The following is a 27445-nucleotide window of genomic DNA, read 5'->3' on the forward strand; positions in this document are numbered from 1 at the left end:
CCAAACCAGTTTCAGCTTCTCTGATAGTCTGGACTCCAACCTGCTGTGTGATGGAGACAGGCAATGTAGCCACCCCCAGAGCTATTCCATATTAAAAAGTGTGTATGGATGCACTCCTAGTCTCAAAAGAAGTTCAGCACTTTGGATAGCTCTACACGAGCTTTTACTTAAATCCAAAGCTAATTCATTGATCCACTAACATTGAAGCCACTGGCTGTGACTGAAAAGACCCTGCCTGAGACTTCTGGTTACATAGAGAAGTGTAAGGCGGCTTCCTCAACAAATCCTGAAAAGGTTACTCTTTGGTTTCTAAATCCTCCACAGCATGACTAGTTGCCATATGGCTGAGGGGACCTGGAGCCTCCACTCCAAAGTGGACTCTTCCAAAGTGTAACTGTTCTGAAGACCTTCAAGGCCTTTTTGGCTCTGAGCTTTACAAGCCACTAATTTTGTTTTCAATCCACTTTATGTAAAAATGTTTAGACTTTGCTTTAAATCATGCTCAGAGGAACCTTTCTCTCACCACATGAAAAATAAATCCCATACACCTGGGATGGTAGAAGCAAAACTTTCAACCACTTTGCACTTGGGCATCTTTCCAGAAATTAAACTCCTAAGCACATGTTTTGATTCAAACTTTGGGTACACAGGTTCTAAAGCAGAACTGGCTCTGCTATTAAACAAAGCGAGCCAGCTGCCCCAGTCACTCTACATGATACAGATAGGATCAGTCTGCAGAAGTAATTCTTCATGGTTAGATGACACAAAGGGGTGGGGTAGCAAAGCAAGCACAAATAAACCCATGGGACACTCTGTACATCACAACAAAGAACACAGTTCTTTAGATTTAGAGGCTCCATATCTTGAGCTCTAGAGGAATAGGAGGCATAGTAGTGTGCATTACATTTGCTCTGCCTACTCATCTAAAATAACATGCTCTTTTAAAGCCAGATCTGTATATGTATGATGGCACAATGCATTGTGATTTATGTCAGTTTGCCATTTGCTGCTCTGCCTCAGGCAGAAAAATACCTTGGGTTAACCCTTGTTAGCAAAGAGTGGTGTTCAAAATCTTTTCAAGCAGCTCCTTCACAGAGCTACAAGAGGGAATGAGACAGGGAACACTGACTCATTGCATGAGCTAAAATGTTGTATGAACTTTTACATGCACAAGATTGTTGTGTGCTTAAGTGACCTTTAACATCCACTGTGACTTTTAATTCCTCTCCTACTGCCTCTTGTTACAGGACCGGCCAACGGTGCCATTTGTTATTAGCTCTAATAATTGTCTTGCTGAGAGAGCCACTGTTTACTAGTTAGAATCAAGCGTAACTGATCTCTCACTATTGTGCCCCACCTGTTACCAGCCCTGGCATGATTCTCCTGCAAATAAGAGTCTATTATCCATCACCTGCCGCTGACCTTCTCTTCCTTTCTTAGCGGCTCTGATCAGAAGAAGAAGCACACCAGGTCCTAGGCTGCCACTGCTTGTTACTCATTCCTTGACTGGCTATTGTTGTTGCTCAGGAGGCAATACCTCATCATAGGCCACAGCCAATACGGAACAAAACAAAAGGAGGAGGAAGAAAAAATATATTCTCAGCAGCAACAGCATAACAGCCACAGAAAACAATCTGGTGTTCAAGCATAAATTACAGCATCTTTCTTGAGATTTCTAAATATGCACTCAAGGGAGATCATTTTCCTCCTTCGGCTTTGAATGTCAATATCTTAGGGATCAGAATGCAGAGGACAAACCTGATCTCTACAATGAGACTAATCTGATTCAGGAGCAAAACAAGATATAGGAAACAAGACTTGTTAGCAAGCTGCTTTGGGATGTGGAATTTGGGGAAGGTGTTACTTTGTGCCCCTGATGTTTTTCTTCTTCAAAAAGCTAGCTAGTGATAAGAGGCTGCTAGCCAAAGGCCAGGGCTGGACCTTGCATTTTGCAATCTGAGTAACCAGCCTTGATAAACCACCCCAAAAGCCACAAGGCACAGTACCTGAGCCCACTTGTGTTATTTTGGCTCCTGAGATCAATGCTGTCATCACCCCAACGTGTACAAATATATCTCCCCTCCCTGTCACTCAAAATGAGAATAAGGGGGAGGAAGATCAGCTATAGTGATAGGGATCCCAAATTAAACACAGCCCAAACTTCAAGAGCCCTGAAGCTGAACTGCCTGAGGCACCTGTGCCTCACTCTGCCTACAGAAACAGGCAGCAACATTGCCCCATGAAGTGATGATGAAGAAATACACTGTGTGACAAAGAAGGCATCTACACTCTATCATGGATGCCATCAGCCTCTCCCCAGTAGACTCAAATCAAGGAAAACCTTCATGTGAACCACCACTCCTACTAATGTTCCTCCAGCAACAGCAAGAGTATCCCTCTGGGCAGCTAAGCCAGGATATTCCAAATGGATGGCTCCCCATGAGGGTCTGCTTCCAGGGGCAAACCAAGAATGGGCAGCTTGGAAGTCCCTGAACAGACTCAGAAGCGGAGTGGGCAGATCAAAAGACAACTTGACAATATGACCTAGAAGAATTCCTCCACCTTGTGCGACTGTGGAGCAGAACAAACAACTCTGCATCTGTATGCTTGCCCACAATGCCCTACCTCATGCTCAGGGGAAGAATTGTTTGAGGCTACAGATAATATGGTTGCTGTAGCCCACTTGTTGTTCCTTCTTTTTTATCAGTTTTATACTTATTTATGCAATGCTTTTGACATGAAATAAATAAATTAATAAACACACATTGACACCACTTTAACTGCAAAGCTGCAATGCTAAGGAATCCCGGGAGCTGTAATTTGACTAAGTCTTTAGCCTTCTCTGCTAAATTTGTACTGCTTGTAGTATTGTGAGCCACTTTGAGTCTCCTGCAAGAGAAGAAAGCAAGATAGAAGAGGAGGAGAAGGACGAGGAGGATAAAACAGAGGAAGAAGAGGAGGACGACGAGTACTGTGCCTCACCAAACTATATCTCCCAAGATTTCACAGCACTGAGCCAAGAAAATTAAAGTAGAATCAAACTATAGTATAGATCAGGCACGGAGAAACTTAGGCCCTCCAGGTGTTTTGGACTTCAACTCTCATCATTCCTGACAGCCTCAGGCCCCTTCCTTTCCCCTCTCAGCAACTTAAGCAGCTGAGGGGGAAAAGGAAAGGACCCGAAGTTGTTATGAATGGTGGGAGTTGAAGTCCAAAACACCTGGAGGGCCCAAGTTTGCCCTTGCCTGATTACACTATAGAACTGTGGTTCCCAACCTGCGGTCCCCACAAAAATTAAAATACGGTCCGCAGCCTCACCGTGACTACTAGGAATAATGACAGCCCAGCCAAAAAAAAAAAATCTTGGTGTCTTTGTTTTTAGGTCTGTTTCTGGGGTTATTTGGGGTGCTGATTCAGAAAATTGCTTTGGATAGATCACATCAGCTCTAGATTATTAAATATGGTTTTCTATGAGTTGGCAGATGGCGACTACTGGGTGGCATATGTTCTGTATCAGAAATTAGACCTGATGTGGTCTATCCAGTATCCAAAGCAATTTTCTGAACCAACAAACCAAATACCCAAACTGAATCTAAAGTTGACCAAAAACTGATTTGTAACCCTTTTGGTACTAATGTTGGAAAGTGGCCCCTGGTCAAAGTGATCCCTGGTCAAAAAAAGGTTGGGAACCATTGCTATAGACTCAATGCAGTTCAGCACTAGTTGAGTTGCCATGGCTCAGTGCTATGGGATCCTAGGAGTTGCAGTTTCACAAGCAGTTACTGTACTCCCGACTCAAGAAGGGAAAACTGAATGTTGGTGGACAGGAAAAGAGATTTAAAGGTGGCATAGACACTGTGGCATAGACACTGAGAACTGGGAAGCCCTGGCCTTGGAGTGCTCTAACTGGATGTCAGCTATGGCCAGCAGTGCTGTTGAATTTAGAGGCACGAATGTAGGGTGAAAGGGAGAAACGTGCCAAGAGGAAGTCATGTCAAATCAACTCTGACCAGGTCTGGAAACCAAGGCCTTCACTGTGGAAGAACATAGGACTCCACAGTCACCTACGTACCCACTGTCAAGACACTACACTTGGAGGGCCATCATCCTTGAGCTACGAGGTACTAAGTACTATCCAAAGCAATGTTCTGAACCAGCACCCCAAATAACCAAAGTTGACCAAAAACTGATTCATAACCCTTTTGGTTCTAATGTTGGAGAGTGGCCCCTGGTCAAAGTGGTCCCTGGTTAAGAAATGGTTGGGAACCATTGCTATAGACTTAACGCAGTTCGGCACTAGTTGAGTTGCCATGGCTCAATGCTATGGGATCCTAGGAGTTGCAGTTTCACAAGGTCTTTAGCCTCCCCTGCCAAGGAATATTGGTGCCTCACCCAATTGCAACCCTCAAGAGTCCATAGCATCCAGACATAGCAGTTAAAGTGGTCTCAAGCTGGATTGATCCTACAGATGTTCCCTGAGAAAGTTGCTTCTCTTCCACACCATTATACAGCCCGCCGCCTCCCTTGGTGAGGCTGTGCCTGGGATCCCCCCCCTCCCCCCTCCATCCTCTGCCGATTAGAGTCCATCGGAGGCTCCTCCGCCCTCTCCCTGCCCCGAAGTGCCTGGGCCACCTTACCTGACCCGGTTGTCGGTGAACTTGCTCTGCTGGGGCTGGTTCAAGTAAATGGTGCGGGCTGCTGCCTCCTCCTGGTCCGCAGAGGACGTGGCCCCGGACATGGCATCGTCCGCCTTCTTGTAGCCCGAAGAGGAGCAAATGGGTCCTGCCCGCCGCAGAACGAGAGGGAGGGCGAGAGAGAAGACAGAGAGAAAGGAAGGAAGGAAGGAAGGAATCAGTTGGAGGGAGAAGAAAGGAAGGGAGGGAGGTGCCCTCTAGCAACCCCCCCCCCCCCCCGCCCTCACCCTGCCCAAAGTCGGGGAGGCGGCGTTCAGAGAGAGCGGCGGCAGAGCCAGCCTCCCGGTTGCTTTTCCCAGCTCTGCCTCGCCCCTGCCTGGCTTGCCATCCACTCCTCCTCCCTCCTCCTCCTCCTCCTCCTCCTCCGTGCCATCAGCCCTCGTGCAAAAAACAAGGCAGGCACAAGGAAACAGCTGCCAAAGTTCCAGCTACACCAGGCACGAGCCAACTTGGCCCCTGCAGGTGTTTTGGACTTCAACTCCCATCATTTCTAACAGCACTCAGGCCCCTTCTTGTCCCCCCTCAGCTGCATTGAAGAACATGCCCTGGCAGAATATGTAAAGCAAAGTGAAGAACCTGCTTTGATTGAAGTCAAAAATCAGAAACTCCTCAAACCACAGCAGACAAAGAATCAGTACAAGAAAACCGCACTACAAACTAGAGCTGACAGCTGGCACAACAAAACATTGCATGAAAAGTTCCTTGACAAAATTGAAGGAAAAGATGACAAGGAGAAGACCTTGCTATGGCTCATGAATGGGACCATGAAGAAGGAGACAGAAGGCCTGATCCTTGCAGCCCAGGAGCAAGCCATCAGAACAAAGGCAATTAAGGCCAAGATCGAAAAATCAGCTGATGACCCAAAATGCAGACTGTAGAAGGAAGCTGACAAAACCATTGATCATATCCTCAGCTGCTGTAAGAAAATCGCACAGACAGACTACAAACAGAGGCACAACTATGTGACCCAAATGATTCATTGGAACTTATGCCTCAAGTACCACCTTCCAGTAGCAAAGAACTGGTGGGATCACAAACCTGTAAAAGTATTGGAAAATGAGCACACAAAGATACTGTGGGACTTCCGAATCCAGACTGACAAAGTTCTGGAACACAACACACCAGACATCACAGTTGTGGAAAAGAAAAAGGTTTGGATAATTGATGTTGCCATCCCAGGTGACAGTCGCATTGACGAAAAACAACAGGAAAAACTCAGCCGCTATCAGGACCTCAAGATCGAACTTCAAAGACTCTGGCAGAAACCAGTGCAGCTGGTCCTGGTGGTGATGGGCACACTGGGTGCCGTGCCAAAAGATCTCAGCCGGCATTTGGAAACAATAGACATTGACAAAATCACGATCTGCCAACTGGAAAAGGCCACCCTACTGGGATCTGCACGCATCATCCGAAAATACATCACACAGTCCTAGAAACTTGGGAAGTGTTCGACTTGTGATTTTGTGATACAAAATCCAGCATATCTATCTTGTTTGCTGTGTCATAATAAAATAATAATAATAATAATAATAATAATAATAATAATAATAATAATAATAAACCAGTGCAGGTGGTCCCAGTGGTGATCGGCACATTGGGTGCCGTGCCAAAAGATCTCAGCCGGCATTTGGAAACAATAGACATTGACGAAATCACAATCTGCCAACTGCAAAAGGCCACCCTACTGGGATCTGCCCGCATCATCTGAAAATACTTCACACAGTCCTAGACACTTGGGAAGTGTTCTACTTGTGATTTTGTGATACAAAATCCAGCATATCTATCTTGTTTGCTGTGTCGTAATAATAATAATAATAATAATAATAATAATAATAATAATAATAATAATAATAATAATAATAATATGATTCATTGGAACTTATGCCATAAATACCATCTGCCTGTGACAAAGAACTGGTGAGATCACAAGCCAGAAAAAGTTACAGAGAATGAACATGTCAAGCTACTCTGGGACTTCCGAATTCAGACAGACAGGGTTTTGGAGCACAATACTCCTGACCTCACAATCGTGTTAAAAAACAAAGTATGGATTGTCGATGTTGCAATCCCAGGTGACAGCAGGATTGAAGAAAAACAACTAGAAAAGCTGGCACGATATGAGGATTTAAAGATCGAATTGCAAAGACTGTGGCACAAGCCAGTCAAGGTGGTCCCAGTGGTGATCGGCACACTGGGTGCAGTGCCTAAAGACCTTGGCCTGCACTTGAACACAATTGGCGCTGACAAAATTACTATCTGCCAGCTGCAGAAGGCCACCTTACTGGGATCTGCACGCATTATTTGCCGATACATCACACAGCCCGAGACACTTGGGAAGTGTCCAGCATGTGATCCAGTACAACAGCCAGCAGAGTGTCTGCTGTGGACTCATCTTGTTGTGTTTCAAATAATAATAATAATAATGGGATTGTTGTGTGTTGTGTATTTCCCGGGCTGTATGGCCATGTTCCAGAAGTATTATCTCCTGACGTTCCGCCCACATATATACCTCAAAACCTCGGAGGATGCCTACCATAGATGTGGGCAAAACATCAGGAGAGAATACTTCAGGAACATGGCCATACAGCCTGGAAAACACGCAACAACCCTGTGATTCCAGCCATGAAAGCCTTTAACAACACAACAACAACAACAACAACAACAACAACAATTTTATTTATATGCTGCCCTATCTCCCCAGAAGGACTTAGAGCAGATTCCACAGAAAAAGGCAAACATTCAGTGCCCGAACACAACAACGATACACCCAAAATAACAAAAATTGACAACCCAACATATTACAACAAATTATGACTTAACAAATAAAATTAAATTAAAAATGCAACCTGTTATTTCAGACTTAAAACAAAACATCAAATATCAAACAGAAGCGTCATTTTCCCACTTCCTTAGGCTGTATTGCCATGTTCCAGAACTTGAAGCATTCTCTTCTGACATTTCACCCACATCTAACAGACAAGAGTTTTTTCTCCCAACCTGGACTTTCCACAGATATATAAACCTCCCTTGCCTAGTTTCCAACATACCTCACAACCTCTGAGGATGCCTGCTATGAATGTGGGCCAAACGTCAGGAGAGAATGCTTCTTGAACATGGCCATACAGTCCGAAAAACTCACAGCAACTCAGTGATTCTGGCCATGAAAGCCTTCAACAATACAGAGTTAAAGCAGTCTGTCTCAGTTTTAGCTGCCATGGCTTAATGATATGGAATCCTGGGAATTATGGTTTTACGGATCCCTTCATCATCTCTCTGTCCATCTCTTATTTATGGTGTCACCTTCCCAGGCAGTTGATTTCAATCTCTTCTGGTTTAAATCTCTATGGGTCTATCCACACTGTAAAATTATGTTTGGCACCACTTTCAATGCTATGATTTCATGCTATGGAAACAGAGCAGTTGTAGCTTTACAAGATCTTGAGTATTTTGTGCTCGAGAGTCCTGGTGCCTTAGTAAGACCCCTTCTACAGTGCCATATAATCCAGATTATCGAATCAGATAATCCACATTATTTTCTCCGAACTGGATCATATGAATCTACACTGCCATATAATCCAGTTCAAAGTAGAAAGGGCCTAAGCTACAACATTCCAGGACTCCATAGCATTGAGTCCTGGCAGTTCAAGTGGTTTCAACTGCATTGATTCTACAGGTTAGATGTACCTGTGGACTGGGCAACAATGCTTTCCTCCATTTTCTTTCCACATTGAGTGGAAGAAGATTGACCCTTTTCTATGGGGTGGCAGGGAAAGAACTGACACACGAGGCAGAAAATTCCAAGTTGGAATTTCAACTATAGCCAGGTCTTCTACACAGATCTTGGAAACTTTCAGATGAACAATGAGAAGTTATTTTAAGACTACTAGCATGGAAAGTTATTTTCCATAAGAATATGACAAGACGCTGAAGTAATCTGTAATGGAGCAGCACTTGGATGATACCAAGTCCTAAAGCATCTTCCCACCAGTGTTCAGTTATGTCATTACGTTGGTTTTTCTTAATTTTCCAGGTACTGTTTTTTGTATCATTGAAAATCTGCTGCCTGACTTGAGGCGGCCGCTTCAGTGTAACAGAAGGCAGAGCCAGCCCTGAGCTACAATAGAGCCAAAGTAAACCGTGATCTTATTTTAGATGCCAGAATTTGGTGTGGGCAGGTGTTATGGGTATGATTTCATCCAAAGTCATACCCCAATTCCACTCGTGAAACAGGAGACAGTTAAACCCTGTACTAGACTCTGCAGCAGCAATAGGTGTTTGTTTTTTAATCACTAGTTTACTCTCTATGTTTCATTTAAGGCTCAGGGCTGGCCCGGCATAGTTTGCTGTTCTGAGTCCAAGGAGAAGTGAGAGTCAATATGGTGCAGTGGATAGTGTCAGACTGGAATGTGGAAGATCTAGATTACAAGTAATCTAAATTTCAGTGGGCAAGTTCATTTATCTCAGCCCCATCTATCTCACAGGGTTGTTGTGAGGTTGTGAGGAGGAGAACCATGACATCACCTTGAACTCATTGGAGGAAATGCTGGATATAAATAGAACAGCAGTCTATTTATCTCAGACTGTGCCGGGGTACTTTATCCATGGATTCAAGCATTCATGGTTTGAACATATACTGTTCATGGATGCTCAAGTTCCATTATATAGAATGCTGTGGTAAAATGGTATCCACTACAAAAAATGGCAAAATCAAGGTTTGTTTTATATGTTCAAGCCATGGTGTGTGTGTGTGTGTGTGTGTGTGTGTGTGTATAGAGAGGGGGGGAGGGAGGAGTGGCATTCATTAAAGATTTCCCCTGACCCACTTCTGTTTAACACAGGACACTGAAATTGCACATGTGTAATGATATAAGTCTCTATAGGTTACTTGCCAATTTACAACTCAGAACTGATAACAGTCTTGATTTTACAGGTGCTGAAGTGGTGTGAGGTTTGATAATGGACCCCATGGAATACAGAGAACTCATCAAGTTCCTTCACTTGAAAGGCCGCACACCAAAGAAGATGTTCAGTGAGATGAAAGAGGTTTATAGTGATAATTGCCCCATCATATGATGTAGTCAAGATCTGTCATCGTCAATTCAAATGTGGTCGGACTTCAGTGCAAATGGCTCCAATTCCAGGGCAACCCCACTCTACTATTGATGAACACATCATCCAGCAAGTAGAGGTAACCATTTTGGAAAATTGCCGCATAACCATTCACCACCTAGCCCAAATATGTCAAGATTAGTGTGGGGTCCATGGAAAAAATAATCCAAGACCATCTTCACATGCATAAGGTATTTGCTCGCTGGGTTCCCTGGCTGCTCACACCTTTCCAGAAGCAGGAATGAGTTGAATTCTCTCAGGCTCTATTGACGATGTTCCATGGAAACCAGGAGGACTTTTTCAACGGACTGATCACACAGGAGGAAAGCTGGGTCCATCATTATGATCCTAAGACTAAAATCCAGTCAATGCAATGGAAGCATCATGATTCACCGCCTCCAAAGAAGGCACATGCCCAACTCTCAGCAGGCAAGATCATGCTCACAGTATTTTGGGATCAGCATGGAGTAGTATTGATGGATTTCCTTGCAAAAGGTACCATGATCACTGGGGCATACTATGCTTCACTGCTGCAGAAATTTCAGGAGGTCATCAAAGCCAAGAGACATGGCATACTCACCAGAGGTGTCAGCCTTCTGCAAGACAAGGCACCAGTTCACAACTCACATGTTGCCCAAATGGAAGAATGCTCCTGTGGCTTTGCAATTCTACTGCATCCCCCTTATTCACCCGACCTCGCACCTTCGGACTTCCATCTCTTTCCAACAATGAAGTTATTTTTGAAGGGCAAGCATTTCTCAGATGATGAGACTCTGACTTCCAAAGTCAAAACATGGCTTTTGGAGCAACCTGTTGACGTCTAGAAGCGAGGTGTTTACAGTTGTTTTAAAAGATGAGAGAAGTATGTGTTCCTAGGTGGACTTATGCAGAGAAGGACTAATAACTGTGCCAAGTTTCACTGCTCTCAGTCCACAGGAAGTGGGTCAGGGGAAACCTTTAATAAATGCCCCTCGTATCTCCACCCATCCATAAAACAAACCTTGATTTTGCCATTTTCTGTAGGGGACACAAGAATTCTATATAATGGAACTTGAGCGTCCATGGATTTTGGTATCTGGAAAATCTTTGAACCAAACACCAATGGATACCAAGGACCTGCTATCTGTGGCTAAAACTTGAAGAAGTTACTTCTTTGGATCAATTTTCCCAGAATTTCCCAGCCAGCTACATCAACTGGCCATGATGCCTGGGAGACCATACCTCTGTCTCGGTCATTATTCTCTGTATCCTCCTTCAAATTTGTGAAAGCTTTTCATCAGGGTTGCTAATATTTAATTGTATCCTATACATTCAGACAAAGACCTTCATGATTGCCTGCCTATCCTTCCTTCCCTCTGCATTTTACTGCTAGAGTTTTCTCTGGAGAGGAAACTTCCACCTGCCATTCAGCACTTCAAGACACATAGTAGCGCTTCCCATTCTGGTTTTTCCTTCTCTATATGGAACAGACTACTCTTCCCACCTCCCCCAGTTGGCATGGTCAAACATTATGGAGAATATAGGAAATGCAATCCAGCACATCTGTATGGCTCTAGTTAGGAAAGGGCTTGCAAAAGGGGCAGGGGAAGCATGCTGTCTTAACATTTATACCATGGATATTACAGACACCACTAATTTCTCCAAAGACATTTCGAAAGGTCATGTACTTCTATAAGGATCATTCAAATAAGAATGATATTTAAACATTCAAGCAGGAAATGACAGACAACAGGAAGAAAGAGTATTTTTATTATTCAGTCACTAAAGCTGACATGGGATCCCCCATGGCGCAGTGGGTTAAACGGCTGAGCTGCTGAACCTGCTGACTGAAAGGTCACGGTTCGAATTCGGGGAACTGGGGGAGCTCTCGCTGTTACCTCTAGCTTCTGCCAACCTAGCAGTTTAAAAACATGCAAATATGAGAAGATCAATAGGTACTGCTCAGGCAGGAAGGTAACAGCGCTCCAAGCAGTCATGCTGGCCACATGACCTTGGAGGTGTCTATGGACAACGCCGGTGATAATTACAGGACAACTCTCTGAATTCCTTAAAATTGGCTAAACTGGGATTTAAATTCTAGCCTTTGGAGGAGCACATTATTCCCACTATTATTTTAGAGTAGGGGATGAGAAAATGCAGCCTCTTCACATATTGTCTCTTCACAGTTGTTTTTGACCCCTATGGTATGTATATATCTAGTTCTTATTCAAAGTGCCCATGTATGTCCCCTTTCTGAGCTGTTTTAGGAAATTGAAAATATGCCTCCATATTTATTTACTGTTTTTAAAAGTCTTCTCCTTGGCTTAAAAGAGATCACGGCAAAACTGTTCCCTGTGGCCCTTAGTTGAGACACTGATCCTTGCCCAAAATTTAGAGTCAAGTTCAGCTTGGATCAAACATCTTAATTCCAGGTATTATCCGAAGACTTTATGTATACAAAGCACATGCGTTATCATTGCAAAAGATCTTATATGGAAAAAGACTCTGGCACCATGGGGGGAAGTGGGCACACATATTCATCTCAGTTTTATCTAGCAGTTCATTCTACGGCCTTAGTTTCCATGGAAATCCAGTAAGACACTCTGGTCAGAAACCAAAGATTGTATACACTCACCAGTGTTTTTTCTCTAAAGACTCTCTTGCTTATATCTCCTTACACTGCATGTTCCTTGATGGGTGCATCTACACTGTTGTATTAATGCAGTTGGAAACAACTTTAACTGCTCTGGCTCAATGGTATGGAATTCTGGGAGCTGTAGTTTTAGAAGATCTTTAACCTTCTCTATGAAAGCATGCTGGTGCCTCACCAAATCAAATTTAATAAAACTACAGCTTCTTAGAGGAAGATGTCCCATTTAATTCAGTGACAGATATTTTCCAAGTTTGTGGTCAGCCCAAGTTTCACAAAGTAGAAGACCAAGTCCATCGCTTTACTTCAGAGGCAAAAGACTTTCAACGATTCTAGTGAGATTACTGCAACCAGGAAAAACTCCTTTAGTAATGTATTGTTTTAAGCTATCTTTCAATAGCCCCGAGTGGAGTAAACCCTTTATTCGTCTTGTTTTCAGTAAACTCATTTTGTTTAACTTTCATCTTGCCTAAAGTGCCTCTGTATGTTAAGGGTCTTGATCTTAACAGAAGGTATAGAGATAGCCCTCGAGTAAAGCCAGACACTATAGTTTTCCCAAAGGTTCAGGTGTGCCATCACATAAGGAAAGAGAGAGGTGTAAATATCTGTAACAAGTTTTGCCCAAATAAAATAATGAAAATTTTCCAGCTCCTCTGGAGGATGTAAGTACAGTACAGTGTTCCCCCATTTATCACGGGGGTTACGTTCCAGGGCCACCCACGATAAGTGAAAATCCACAAAATAGGGATGCTAGGCTTCTTAGGAAGGAAGTAGAAAGAGGGAAGGAGGGAGGGAGGGAGGGAAGAAAGAGGCAGAGTAACATGGCACCACCTCCTTCTCCTCCCACTGCTGTTTGGGCTCCTTCTCCGCCCCGCTGCCCACACCCAACTGAGACCACCGCCACTGTAAATCATATTTTTTAAATGATTTATAATATTATTTTAGTGTTTATTTTAAAACTGCAAAACAACGAGGGAATGAAAAGCGAACTGTGAAGTAGTGCGGGAACACTGTATTAGCAAAATAATATTGCGGGATTTTTTTTTCATGTCAGGAGAGACTTGAGAAACTACAAGTTGCTTCTGGTGTGAGAAAATTGACTGTCTGCAAGGATATTGACCCAGGGGATGCCCAGATATTTGATGTTTTACCATCCCATGGGAGGCTTCTCTTATGTCCCCACATGGGGAGCTAGAGCTGACAGACAGGAACTCACCCCACCCCCCAAATTCAAACCTCTGACCTTTCAGGCAGCAGTTCAGCCGGCACAAGAGTTTAATTCATTACACCACTGGGGGCTCCGATATTGTGGAATAAGGTGTTGGGAATATCATTAAACAAAACAAATTCTATTTCTAATCTTAGGTCTCTCTGGATTCTTTATAAATATTTGGTATATAGGTAAAGGTTTCCCCTGACATTAAGTCCAGTCGTGTCCGACTCTGGGGGTTGGTGCTCATCTCCATTTCTAAGCCGAAGAGCCGGCATTGTCAGTAGACAACTCCAAGGTCATGTGGCCGGCATGACTGCATACAGCGCCGTTACCTTCCCGCCAGAGCGGTACCTATTGATCTACTCACATTTGCATGTTTTTGAACTGCTAGGTTGGCAGAAGCTGGAGCTTAACAGCAGGCACTCACTCCGCTCCCCGGATTTGAACCTGAGACCTTTCAGTCTGCAAATTCAGCAGCTCAGCGCTTTAACACACTGAGCCACCGGAGGCTCCAATTTGCTATATAGATGCATGCAATCCTCCTGACCTTCCCAAAGCCCAGAATGTATATTTCCTTGCTTTGAGAGGACTGTAGCCGGGGAGGGGAGGGTTAATCTTTCCTTCACCATGAGCAAGACTCTCCACCCCCTTGATCTGCATGGAAGCATGTGGCAATTAAAGCTGAAGAGGGAAAATCTTCCATTAGTGTAAATAGAAGTCTGTCCTCCCTCCTGGTACCCCTGCCTAAGATTAACGGCTATCTAGGAGAGGGGATTTTCAGTGTGGGCACAGCTGGGGCAGTCAGGAAATTAAGTGCTGCCTTTGGTTAATTTTAAATCAACCCTATAATTATTTTTAAATGTGCATATATAGATAGAATATAGCATATGTATATTTTATGCAAATTGGTGTTCTATGACCATTTTTTTTCTTTTATTTGAGTACATTGTACACATAGTATAGTGGTTTGAGCATGAATAAGACTATAGGAGTCCAATTTCCACTCAGCCAAGAAACCACTGGGTAACCTCAGGCAATCTGAGAGAAAACCCACTGGGTCATCTTGGGGAACCTTGCAGCAAACCTTTCACCTTTAGAGGAAAGCATTAGCAAACTTCCTTTGAAAAATCTTGCCAAAAACAAACAAAACCCCAAACAGGTTCACCATAAATCTGAGTTGACTTAAAGGCGTGGAATAACAACCACAATGATGACCTAGAATGCAGTCCACAGAGAACAGCTAATGGATAGATGGCAATAGCCAGCAACTGCTCTGACCATTGCCCACATCCCTGTGAAGTGACCAAATTGCTATCAAGTGCAGTGTGTCCAGCTGGTTAGCTTATGTTCCATTCGTTTGGGGATTAGGCGTTCATGAAGAAATCTCAACAAACGTCAAATCAAAGAAAATGGAAGATGTGTGTCTTAAGAACTGCACCCTAACTATCTGCTACATGCAGGCCTATAGCCATAGAAAAAATCGGGGGGGGGGGGGGGGGGAGTTAATCATGACAAATAGGTCCACAACACAAAATAATTTAAATTCTATGACTCATTTTATTATTTGTACATCATTTAATTAAATCAAATTTCTTTTTTGGCTACAAAGTTTCAACTCTTAAAAAAAATTAAAAATGGCTCTTAGTCCCATTCTACACTGCCATATAATCTAGATTATCAAAGCAGATAATCCAGATTGTCTGATTTGAACTGGATTATATGAGTCTTCACTGCTGTATAATGCAGTTCAAAGCAGATAATCTGAATTTGGCAGTGTACAAGGGGTCCTAATTGGTAATTTAGTTGTTACAAAAGAATACCACAAAACTTGTTGAAAACACCTGAAAACTGTGTCAGTATGCTTGGCAGAAATCAGGTTCCATTGACAAACTTCAGTGGACACTCAAGAGCGCAAGTCCAGTCTTGCCCCATTGTGCTTCTTATATGTTTTTAAACATTTAACTGTTGAAAATTACTTTTCATTTGTAGCTGTTGACACTGGGAATAGTGCAGAAATCTGAAGAAATTTCTTCACATTTGGGGGAAAAAACCCTGTCTATCACAGACAATATATGCTTCCAGTACATTTGATGGTTTTTCTGCAGGTGCAATCTTACGTGGATGTTGCTTTTTCGAATCTACCTTGAAGAGATGTGAAGAAGCCTAACTTCTCCACCCATAGACTCAACCACTGACCTTGCTGTGTCAAAGATCTCCTGAAATTCTTTCACAGATTCTGTGCACATCTCCCTGGCTTTTTCTAAGAGACTGTCGACATGTTGCAGCAGGCTACAGAAATTGTCCATATCTACTTGTAATGTTTTGCTAAGCTGTGGGGATGATGACAGAAGCTTTCTTAGGATGTGTATGGTTGCTACAAATTCAGCATTCAAAACAGATAAAAGATGTCCAACTTGAGAGGAAGTCTCACTGTTGTATAGAAGACTCTTTTAGTTCTTCAAGTGTTCTCACTTGTACAGTTCAACAAAATGTAAAACTGCACCACGTTGCTCAACCCAATGGATTTCACAAAGTGGCAACAAGCTCTTTGCTCCTGATTCAGGAAAACAGTATTTTATATTTTTCTTCAACAGTTCTACTCTGGTGGATGATGCTCTGAAGATCTTGCTAAAGCTAGATTAAGTGAGTGAGCACTGCAGTGGATGTAGACAACCACTGGATACTTCTGCGCTACCATAATTGCTTGTGCACCACTAATATGATCATCATATTAGCAGCTCTATCATAACCCTGTCACAATACACAAGTATTGCAAGTTTAGCCCAATTTTTCCAGTGTTTTCAAAATAATACTTGCAAGTCCTCCACCTGTCATATCACTTATCTTCACAAAGCCTATAAAGTCTTCTCTTTTTCTTGCAACTTCAATATCAACTAACCTTTCTGAGAGTGAAAACTTGGTCACTTCCACTATGTCGGCTATTTATTTATTTATATTTATTATTAGACTTGTATACCGCTACTCCCAGTTTGGCTCAGAGCGGTTTACAGAAATAGATTAAAACAATACACTTAGTTTTAAAATAACAATCAAAACCATAAAAACAACAATAAAAACAACAATAAAAACAGATATTGCTATTACTTCAATGTAAATTGGTGTAAATTTGGTTGAGATAGTGCTTGCAGTTCTGGAGGAACTCTAGTTCTTGCTTCTCATAGACTTAGCATGGGGATTTGGTCAAACAGGTTTATTCATGAGTAAACCAGGTTTTTTTAACATGAATTTTTTGTGGGGGGGTTGAACCCATAAACACACACACACCGGGTTACGGGCTTGGCTATAGGTTTGGCCACATGACTTTATGCCATGTTTATTCAATATACAAAGGAGAAGAAAAGATTCAAGTGAAATTATTTGATTCGAGCAGATCTCTAAGATCCCAGAGAGTACTGAAATAGTCAGAGGTAGAGGAGGACATGACATGTGCAATTTTTAAAGAATGGCAAGGGAGGGACAGTGAGACTAAGGCCCCTTCCACACTGCTATATAAAATCTGGATTATCTGCTTTGAACTGGATTATATGGCAATGTAGATTCATATCATCCAGTTCAAAGCAGATAATGTGAATTATCTGCTTTGATAATCTGGGTTATATGGCAGTGTAGAAGGTCCCTCTGGCTGCCAGACTAACAAAAGATTATTATTTCCAGTGGTACTATAGCATTATCACCTCTCCAGGAAGCAGGCATTAAAGGCACATGGGCAGGCCATGTTGATTAACTTCTGCTCAGATGGCAATCCCACTGGGAGGTTTAACCCCAGTTCATAAAGGCAAAAGCCATGCCCTTGAAAACATTCACCTCCAAAGGGAAAATACAGATCAAGGAGAAGGTAAATGTGACCACTGTCAGTTTGGATTTGACAGATGGCTGCTGAAGCAGCACTCTTTCGCCACAAAATAGGCCGGTAATCATTCCTGGCCTCCTGATTCCTCAACCACCACTTAAGACATTTTGGAGGGCACAAGCAATAAAGTACATCTTTAGCAGGAAGCAGGATGGAAATGTATTTAAAATCAGAAAGGAAATTCTTATGCCATAATGACAAAAGAGCACAATCCTATAAGAAAAAGCAGGAAGGACATTTGTCATTGACTTTTTAATTCACTCACATTTAGATATGAAAGTTTGCAAAACACAAAGTATTGACTAAAGTGTTTAATGAGATACATATATTTAGAATTACCTTCCGCCTCATGCACACACATACCTTTTTAGGCTGTCTAGAATCATAGACTCTTAAGAGTTGGAAGACACTCCAAGGGCAATGTATTCCAACCCCTGCCATGCAGGAAAGAATGGCTACGGCACTCCTGAGAGCTTAGTTTGTGAGGAAAACCATCCCTATTATGCATTAATGATCCTTTTCAACTCTGCCTGTGACATGCCAAGTCAATGGAACAATTAGCCCCAAAAACCTGAGCTGATGTATCCACAGGTCAATGAAAATGCATTGGCCTGTGGGTAACTCTTATCAGAAAAGGAACCCTCCCCTTCTTATGAGTCAGTCTACTGTTTCACAAAATGATGCATGTCTAAAAAGTATGCCAACAACATGAATTGTTCAGAAATCTCTGGCTTAGAGTATTGGGATTTGCTTGATCCAAATTATAGTTCCATCTGAGCCATGGAACTAAATGGATAAAGTAAAGATGCACACCACCATGAGCTCATTATAAGAAAGGCAAAATGTAATTGAAAGTAATAAATAAAAATAAATGCTTATTGTGTTTGCTGTGCAAAACGTTAAGCTGCACTAATGTGGCTGAAATAAAATGAAAGGCAGCTACAGATGCTTGGGAATTAGCAATGCCAAAAAAAGTTGAAGGATAATGGCATCATTGCATGTATAACACAAGAGCTACCAATGTCTCACCAGAGCTACCAATATAATTTTGATTTTTTTTGCATGTGGACAAAAAAACTAATCACCCCATTCATAATTTCCCCCAGTATGTGTCTATTGAAACCATATTGTACTCTGCCTCAAGAGAGTAAGGTAACAAATATTATTATTATTATTATTATTATTCACAAATCAACATGCCCCCATCAAAACAGGTCCAAAATAAAAAGGTTTCAGTGGAAGAAATTAAAAGGCCACATAAAAGCAATTAAATTGATTGGATTTATTAAAATAATTAAATAAGAGGCAGCCAAAACCATTTGAAGCATTGACAAGGTAAATACCAGTATGTAAGTTCAAATGGCCCTCCACATTTGTAGATTTAGCTTTTGTAGATCTGATAACTTACGGATTTAATTAATATGTTTTTCCCTTGGAATTCCAAGTCCTCCAGGGCAAATCTGATTCCTACAAAACAGCCAATTTCTGCTGGAAGTTGATCACAGAATCACTCTAGACAACCTACAGATTCCTAGATAAGTGTTCTTGCAGGTTAAAAAATAGGGTTTCGTTATTTGTGGGGGGGTTCTTCTCTCTTATGGGGAGCCTGTACCCCTAGCCCCCACAAAGGTGGAAAGCCTAGGTCCAGACAAAGGAAAGCTAGAGGAGATGCAAGAAACAAGTTCATTAAGAATGTGAAAATAATCAAAAACAATCCTGTCCGAAGAAAAATGAGGTCATGGAAGACATTTAGAAAATACCATATTGTGCTCCTAACGTGTGCTCTTAAAAACTTGCAAATTATGATTACTTCTAATACAATTAACACCAATACTTATATGAAGTTATTTGATGGGGGAATCTATAGATATATAGAGTCATAGAATCATAGAATCATAGAGTTGGAAGAGACCTCATGGGCCATCCAGTCCAACCCCCTGCCATGAAGCAGGAAATCGCATTTAAAGCACCCCTGACAGATGGTCATGCAGCCTCTGCTTAAAAGCCTCCAAAGAAGGAGCCTCAACCACACTCTGGGGCAGAGAGTTCCACTGCTGAACACCTCTCACAGTTAGAAAGTTCTTCCTAATGTTCAGGTGGAATCTCCTTTCCTGTAGTTTGAAGCCATTGTTCCGTGTCCTAGTCTACAGGGCAGCAGAAAACAAGCTTGCTCCCTCCTCCCTATGACTTCCCCTCACATATTTATACATAGCTATCATGTCTACTCTCAGCCTATTTTTCTGCAGGCTAAACATGCCCAGCTCTTTAAGACGCTCCTCATACAGCTTGTTCTCCAGACCCTTGATCATTTTAGTCACCCTCCTCTGGCCATGTTCCAGCCTATCAACATCTCCCTTCAACTGTGGTGTCCAGAATTGGACACAGTATTCCAGGTGTAGTCTGACCAAGGCAGAATAGAGGTAGCATGACTTCTTTGGATCTAGACACTATACTCCTGTTTATGCAGGCCAAAATCCCGCTGGGTTTTTTTGGCGCCGCATCACATTGTTGGCTCATGTTTAATTTGTTGTCCACAAAGACTCCAAGATCCTTTTCACACATATTGCTGTTGAGCCAGGCATCATCCCCTATTCTGTATCTTTGCATTTCATTTCTTCCCTCTCAATTTGGTGCCGTCTGTAAACTTGGTGATCATGCCTTCTAACCCTTCATCTAAGTCATTAATAAAGATGTTGAACAGAACCGGGCCCAGGACGGAACCCTGCGGCACTCCACTGGTGACTTCTTTCCAGGATGAACAAGACACATTGGTGAGCACACTTTGGGTTCATTCATTTAGCCAATTACAGATCCACCTATCTGTAGTTTTGCCTAGCCCACATTTGACTAGTTTGGTTGCCAGAAGGTCATGGGGGACCTTGTCAAAGGCCTTACTGAAATGCCCAAAGTCATACCAAATCATTTTGCTGCTAGTTCTTGTTCAAGAACAATCCAGCAAAATCCCATCAAGTGCGCTGTTAAAAGAACATGATGTGTTCAATGGGATTTCCTCCTAGTAATTGTGATCCTAACCAAGAGCAAAATAAAGCAGGAGTCTAACACTTGTCAATTTAAAGACTGGGTTCCTTTGGTGAGTTAAGCTAACCACCAGCACAAGCCCCTTTTTTGGATGTTGCACAAGGAGGTATTCAGTACATTTTGGTGTTAGACCTGTCCCCTGGTTCTCCATATCAGCCAGACAGCTTCCTCATGCAGTTCTACCTCTTGGCCACTGGCTTAGACAACATAGAGAGCGCAGGCATAACCTGGTTGCTGCTGTGTGGCCAGGGATCATATTTCCCCTTGTCTGAGCAAAAAGGAAAAACCAACCCCTTGTTCTCTAGCTGTACTAGGCAGCTGGGCAGCACTTGGAAAACCCACTCAACGAACAATCAAAGGCTGAGTTAATGAAACTAGGCTAGAAACCCAGCTAGCTCCCACCTGGCAGCCAAGAGAGAAGGAGGCCTTCCCCATTCAAGCTACCAGTGAAAGTATCCGGGCAGAGTTTTATTTTCCTCTAACAGTAATAGAATCTTAGCCTAACATTCTTTTGTGCTCCCTTCTCTTTTTCACAACTAGTGTGTGCAAACATTTCCAGCTGAACAACCCATCACATTTCTTCTCTGCATCTAAGACTTTAATTTCAGCTAGGGTCTGCTAGGATTCGGGCCATAAATTGTTTTTACTGCTAGACCTCAGCCCATAAATATGAAGAAATGGTCTCTGGGTATTAGAGAAGTACTTATTCACACCTCATAAATAGCTTTGTATAGTTCTTGGCAACATCACTTCATAAAAGTCTTTCTGGCTGTTTTTTTCTTTCTTTCTGAGGAGCCTACTGCTTCTTTGGAGTGCCAGTGTGGTATAATGATTTGAGCATTGAACTAAGACTCTGGAGACAAGGGTTCAAATCCTCACTTGGTCATGGAAACCTACTGAGTGACCTTGTCCATGTCACACACTCTCACTCTCAGAAGAAGAAAAACATAATCCCTTCTGAATAAATCTTAATTTGAAAATCCCATGATTTTCCCTTTGGGAAACATCTTGACGGCATACACCAAAAACAACTTCTATAGCAAATGCAAGCAGCCTATTGCAGCCTATTTCATACCTTTTCACAAACACATTGAGTGCAAGGAACTGCAAAAAGTTCTGCACATATGTGTCACTGACATATATTTATTTAATCAGTACCTTTCATTTATTTCTCACCTTTCTCCCATATTAGAGACTCAAAGCAATTCATCAAAGCAGTGGCAGGTTGTATGTGTTACATCCCTTCAAGTCCAATCCAATCTACAGTGACCCTATCATGGGTGGGATTTTTTGTTTTTTGCAAGAGTTATTCAGAGGAAGTATTATACTGTCTTCCTCTAAGGCTCAGAAAGTAAAGCATGTCCAAAGACTCTTCATTTATATGGTCACAGCGGCCAGGATTTGCATTGCTAAAGTTTGGAAAACACAAGAAATTCCCACAACTGAAAAATGGCTGCTGAAACTAATGGATATCAAAAACATGGATTTATTGACACAAAAAATATCACAGAGCATTTCGCCAAGTAAATGGACTGATTGGAACAAACTAAGACAGTATTTATCAAAAAGTAACATAGAACTTTTGTGATTTCGTGATTTCTGTTTAAGAAATTCTTAGACTTCAGGTCATAAATGAAGATTTGCTAAAATATATCAAATGTTTATAGGATGATTTATAAAGCAATGCAGAGGAGCTGGAAGTGGATATGGGTTTTTTTTGTTTTTTTTTTTTTTGTTTTTTGTCTGTTGAGCTCCACAGTTATATGTACTCGTAACTTATGTATGCATTTTCTTTTTCTTTAGATTCCTTTTTTTTCTTCACTTTTATGTACAGAAAAATTATAAATAAAATATTTTTTTAAAAAAAAGCATGTCCAAAGACTCCCTGAGGTTTCTCTAGCTGAGAAGCCATTCAAACCCTGGTCTCCTGGACTTCTGGGTCAACACTTAAACATGCCACCATGCTGGCTCTCCTTGTTGCCATGCTGCTGAATTCCACAATGCACTTTACCACTGCACTTTTATTATTCTAACTCCAACATTCTCTATCGATGCTTTCAAAACTGAAGACTTTACTAGGCAACAATGTTTTTAAAAGCAAATAAGAGGAAATGGGGAAGAGGTGGCAGTCTTAGAACCATATATTCTTCATGAGATGTTGCTAGGAAGTAGTCTATCCCCATCTCCTTTTCTGGTTGAGACCAAGGACGTTATTTTCACTGGTTCGGTATTCTATAATGATATCACACAGATTTTTTGGCACATATTCCCTTCTCCTCACTACTGAACCATTTAGTAAGCAAATCATTTCAAGCAGCTGGAATCTCTCCATTCATTTGCCCCCCCCCCCCCCCTCCAACATTAAGATGCTGATCCACTGACTGCACAAATATATGGTTCGTCTTTTGGGAAATAAACAATATTTCTGTACAGCTGGATTGGACATGCAATGGGAGAGTGGTGGGCATTGTCCAGAAAGCAAAAGCATCATTACTTATTTCTTATTGCTATCCATCTTTGGCACATCTTTGAGGTCTATGGTCCCTGGTTCTGCTTTAAAAAAAGATTAAATGTTAGTCCAAAGCTTTGGCCTTTCAAGCTTCAACATTCTCTTGCAACTTCACTCAAAAACAAAAAGATATCATTGCTGAAAAGACATTTACTTGAAGATATGAGTCTCTTCCAGCAGTGACAGTATCAAAACAGTGATGTTCTGCCTGCTTTGGGCACAGCAAGACAATGGAAGCAGCAGCAGTCCTACAAAGGATTCTGCAGCATTACCAGAGCTTGAGGATGATTAAAATGATCCCTGTGGTAAGCTGCAGAATGGATGTTTCCAACTGTTCTACTTTTGATTTATAAATGGGGCTGGATTGCAAGAGGGAGTGTGTCTGTGTACACAGGAACACACACATATGCTATAAGCAAGGAGGTATAATTCTCTCTACTCCTAGAACTGCTGTTCTTCTAAATCCAAGCATGAAGAACAGATATGTAGCTAGGTAAGGCAAGTGAGACCACTGCCTCCTCATATAAGAATTTTTACTGTATATTTTTAGTTATTTGATTTATATCCCATCTTTCTCCAACAGAAAAAACTCCCCCTCCAATGATGTTTTATTTTCAGTCCTTCAAATTACTACCATTGCAATAGCTTCAAACATTAGTCGAGTGTTTAGAAAACCAGTTTTGGCACCCAAAGGAAAGGAGCAGGCACAATCACCAAGGAAATGTGAATATAATAAGTATAAGAGTTTTCAGTCCGCATAATTTTCAGGGCTCAGGGCTCACCTACACTGTCTCGTCAATGAGAAGCCAGTCCAGAGCAGAAATATTATTGGGTTGTTGTGTGTTTTCCATGCTGTATGACCATGTTCCAGAAGCATTCTCTCCTGACATTTCACCCACATCTATGGCAGGCATCCTCAGAGATTGTGAGGCAATATACCTCACAACCTCTGAGAATGCCTGCCATAGATGTGGGTGAAACGTCAGGTGAGAATGCTTCTGGAACATGACCATACAGTACGGAAAACACACAACAACCCTGTGATTCCAGCCATGAAAGCCTTTGACAACACACAGAAATATTATTGCTTGACTCTGGAGGCATCCACTTGCACTATACTGAACCCACAGTAGCAGGTCAAAATCCACATCAACCTTGCTCTACTGTCATCTTATCACATGTGTTATTACTCCCAGATGGCCACAGAGGTCTGTGAGAGCTTCCAGCCATTGCAGGCACCCTATGTTGAGATAAGCAGAGGTGTCTAGCCATTTGGGCACCCCTGCTGATGTCATAATAGGGTGCCTTCAATGGCCAGGAGCTCTGCAGCCATCTGTGAGCTGCAACAGTGATGACATGGGCCCAATCCATTCCCTTTAATGAACTGATGAGTGCACAGAATAGGGATGGTGGCAGAGCCCTGTGTGGTCTTCTCCACCACAGTACTAATTCTGGCATTATTGACTGACTGGGTGGGAAAACTATGATGGCAGAGGCAGGTCTTTGGTCCTTCCCCTCAAAGAAGCATGGAGAGAGTAGAGAAAGTTGGTGCTTCTTTTAGATCAGTGGTTCTCAACCTGGGTTTCCCAGATTTTTTTGGCCTTCAACTCCCAGAAATCCTAACAGCTGTTAAACTGGCTGGGATGTCTGGGAGTTGTAGGCCAAAAACATCTGGGGACCCCAGGTTGAGAACCACTGTTTTAGATTCTTCTGAGCTGGATTAAGATCTTGCCTTTCACCAGTCTATTCAGAGAACTTGGTTTCTTTTTTGTTGTTGTTGTTAAGAATGAAAGTACAGTAATTACTGGTACATTGACCTGTGGATAAGTCAACCCATATTTTTGGAGTTGATTTTTTGATCAAAGTTTCTAGACTAACACATTAGTAAATGGTGTCAGTACAATGCACATGGCCAACCTTTCTCTGAACTAGGACAGAGCAAATACAAGCACCAACATACGGCATCTCTAGCAGACATCAAGGCTTAGACTACTACAGCACTGGGTCATCATCGAGTCACTGAGGATGTTCAGCAAAGACAGTGCATTTGTTTATTCTCTTAACATTACTACTGCATAATGCATGAGTGATATCATAATGCAAATAAGTGAATTCTCAAAGAGCATTGCTAGGCTTTTACACAGCAGCACCCAGCAGCCAAATAAAGTCCATCGGTTGGTCATTTTCACTCCATTATTCCACTATAGCACTGCCTTCCTTTTCTGCCCTTTAAAACTAGTTTGCAATGAACCCTCCTGTGGTAAATATATGCATATATGCATATGTAAGGAAGTTTGTCAGAAAAATCTGTCAAAGACTGCTATGTTTTCATTAGAAATCCAGGTGAATTTTAAAAACTCAGAGACCTTGTATTGCCTTTGTTTATCTATTCTTGTTGTGAAGTTTTGATTGTTCTTTCAATCCTTTTTAAAAAAGAAAAAGAGAACGCTCCTCTTAGTTAAAAAATTGCCTGACATTAACATTTTTCTTGTTCCATCACTCTATTTGTTCCATTACTTTGATCTCCTTAGCATTTTAAATATTTGTTATCTCGGCATGTTGAAGTTTTAACTATAGTAGTCAGTCTTCTGTATCCACAGATTTTGTATCAATGGATTCTACCACCCACAACCTGAATATATACATATATATATATATGTATGTATATGTGTGTGTATATATATATATATATATATATATATATATATATATCCCGAAAAGCAAACTTTAATTTTGCAATTTTATATAAGTAACACCATTTTACTATACCACTATATCTAACATGGCTTCACCATCAACAGATTTTGATATCCCCCAGGGGTCCTGGAACCAGCTCCTAGGAAAACCTAAGGGCTCAATGTATTGGTATATTTCATGTTTAGGCTTAGATTCATATTTTAATCATATTTTAGTGTGTTATTTCTACATTGTATATTCATTATCTTGGCTTGGCCTGTGTGCCAACCTCATGTGTGTCCACAAATCAACCGTTGATTTATGGCAATCTCTTCAAATTCATAGGGTTTTCTTAAGGCCCTTCCACACAACCATATAACCCAGAATATCAAGGCAGAAAATCCCACAATATCTGCTTTGAACTGGGTTATCTGAGTCCACACTGCCATATAATCCAGTTCAGAGCAGAAAATATATGGGATTTTATTCTGCTGTGTGGAAGGAGCATTAGGCAAGGAATGCCTAAAATAAGTCAGGATTTGATGCTTTGGGCATATTTATCATATTGTTGTAGTATTATTGCATTTGTTAGTATTTTCTTGTGTTTCTTCACAATATTGTTTTATTTAAAGCTTGGTGCTCACAGAGCCTATTTTATTGGTGTCTTCTTCCTTCTCTTCTCTTCTCTCTTTTTTTCTCCCTCTTCTTCCTCCTCCTCCTCCTTCTAAAGGCAGCTGGAGATTTCGTGATCCGGCATGCTAGGGTTGTATTGCTTTCTGCACCAAGGCCTTAAATTAACAGACGTAGCCCAAGCAGTTTTTAACATTAGCCTGGTAATTGCTGAGGGAAAAACTCTTTAAAATTGACGCCAGGATTTCTAATATTTGATTTTATTCAAATGATATGCTTTATTGAAAAATCTCAGTTTGCCAAATGGTTAAAAAGAGCTGGCCCAACGCATGCTGTTGCTTGAAGTAAAGATGGCATTTACCATTGGTGCCTTGGTGCACTTGTGGGATCTGTCCACCTCACTTCCCCCTGTCTCCAGCATCAGCTGACGCAACTGCTTCATGTATATTATTTGGGAAGAGAAACTGTAACACACATGAAAATGTCTTGGTCTTCTATTTATTTTAAGTGAAAAACCAAGGTTTGAGGCAACAGTGGACTGGGTGAACATAATTCAAAGGGAAAATGAAACTTTGCCAACTTTCCAAAGCCAGTTTAATACGTGCATAGTCGTGAAACAAAATCTAGAGCTAACTGGAACTACTGTGATGCAGATTTTTGAATGTTGGACTATGACCCTGGAGACCAGGAATCAAGTTCTGGAATGGCCATGAAAACATACTGGATGACCTTGAACAAGTCACATTCTGTCACTCTCTGAAGAAACCATGCTGAGAAAATCCTGTGATAGGTTCACTTTAGGTTAACCCATAACTCAGAAATGAATTGAAGGAACACAACAAGGACTTTCAGTGTAAAACAATGATCCCTTCTATGTTCAGAATCTTGATATATTTAAAGTTTATTTTAAAACATTATCCCAGTATACAGATAAACAATAAATGGTAAGAGTGGGGTTAAGACATAGTAAATTAAAGAAGCAGCTATTCAAGAATGTTACCCTTCTTATGCAAAAGTCTACATTTATTTAATCAGAATAAATCGAACCTGAAGAATAGAGTGTCTAATAATTGAG

At 41.7% G+C, this 27445-nt stretch overlaps 1 protein-coding gene across 6 annotated transcripts in view; it reads right to left on the reverse strand.

Annotated features, from left to right (window-relative positions):
* atp8a2 (ATPase phospholipid transporting 8A2) overlaps positions 1 to 27445 on the reverse strand; it is a 445463-nt gene that overhangs the window by 385458 nt on the left and 32560 nt on the right. For 5 of the 6 annotated variants that reach the window (XM_062974659.1, XM_062974657.1, XM_062974656.1 and 2 more), the window contains exon 2: positions 4638 to 4782. In XM_062974659.1, the coding sequence (XP_062830729.1) occupies positions 4638 to 4782 (145 nt within the window). Of the gene's footprint in view, positions 1 to 4637; positions 4783 to 4921; positions 5004 to 27445 lie in introns of those variants that run through there. The other variant, XM_062974660.1, reaches the window with a different exon arrangement.

Source organism: Anolis carolinensis, chromosome 3 (genome assembly GCF_035594765.1).
Source record: "Anolis carolinensis isolate JA03-04 chromosome 3, rAnoCar3.1.pri, whole genome shotgun sequence".
NCBI lineage: Eukaryota > Metazoa > Chordata > Lepidosauria > Squamata > Dactyloidae > Anolis > Anolis carolinensis.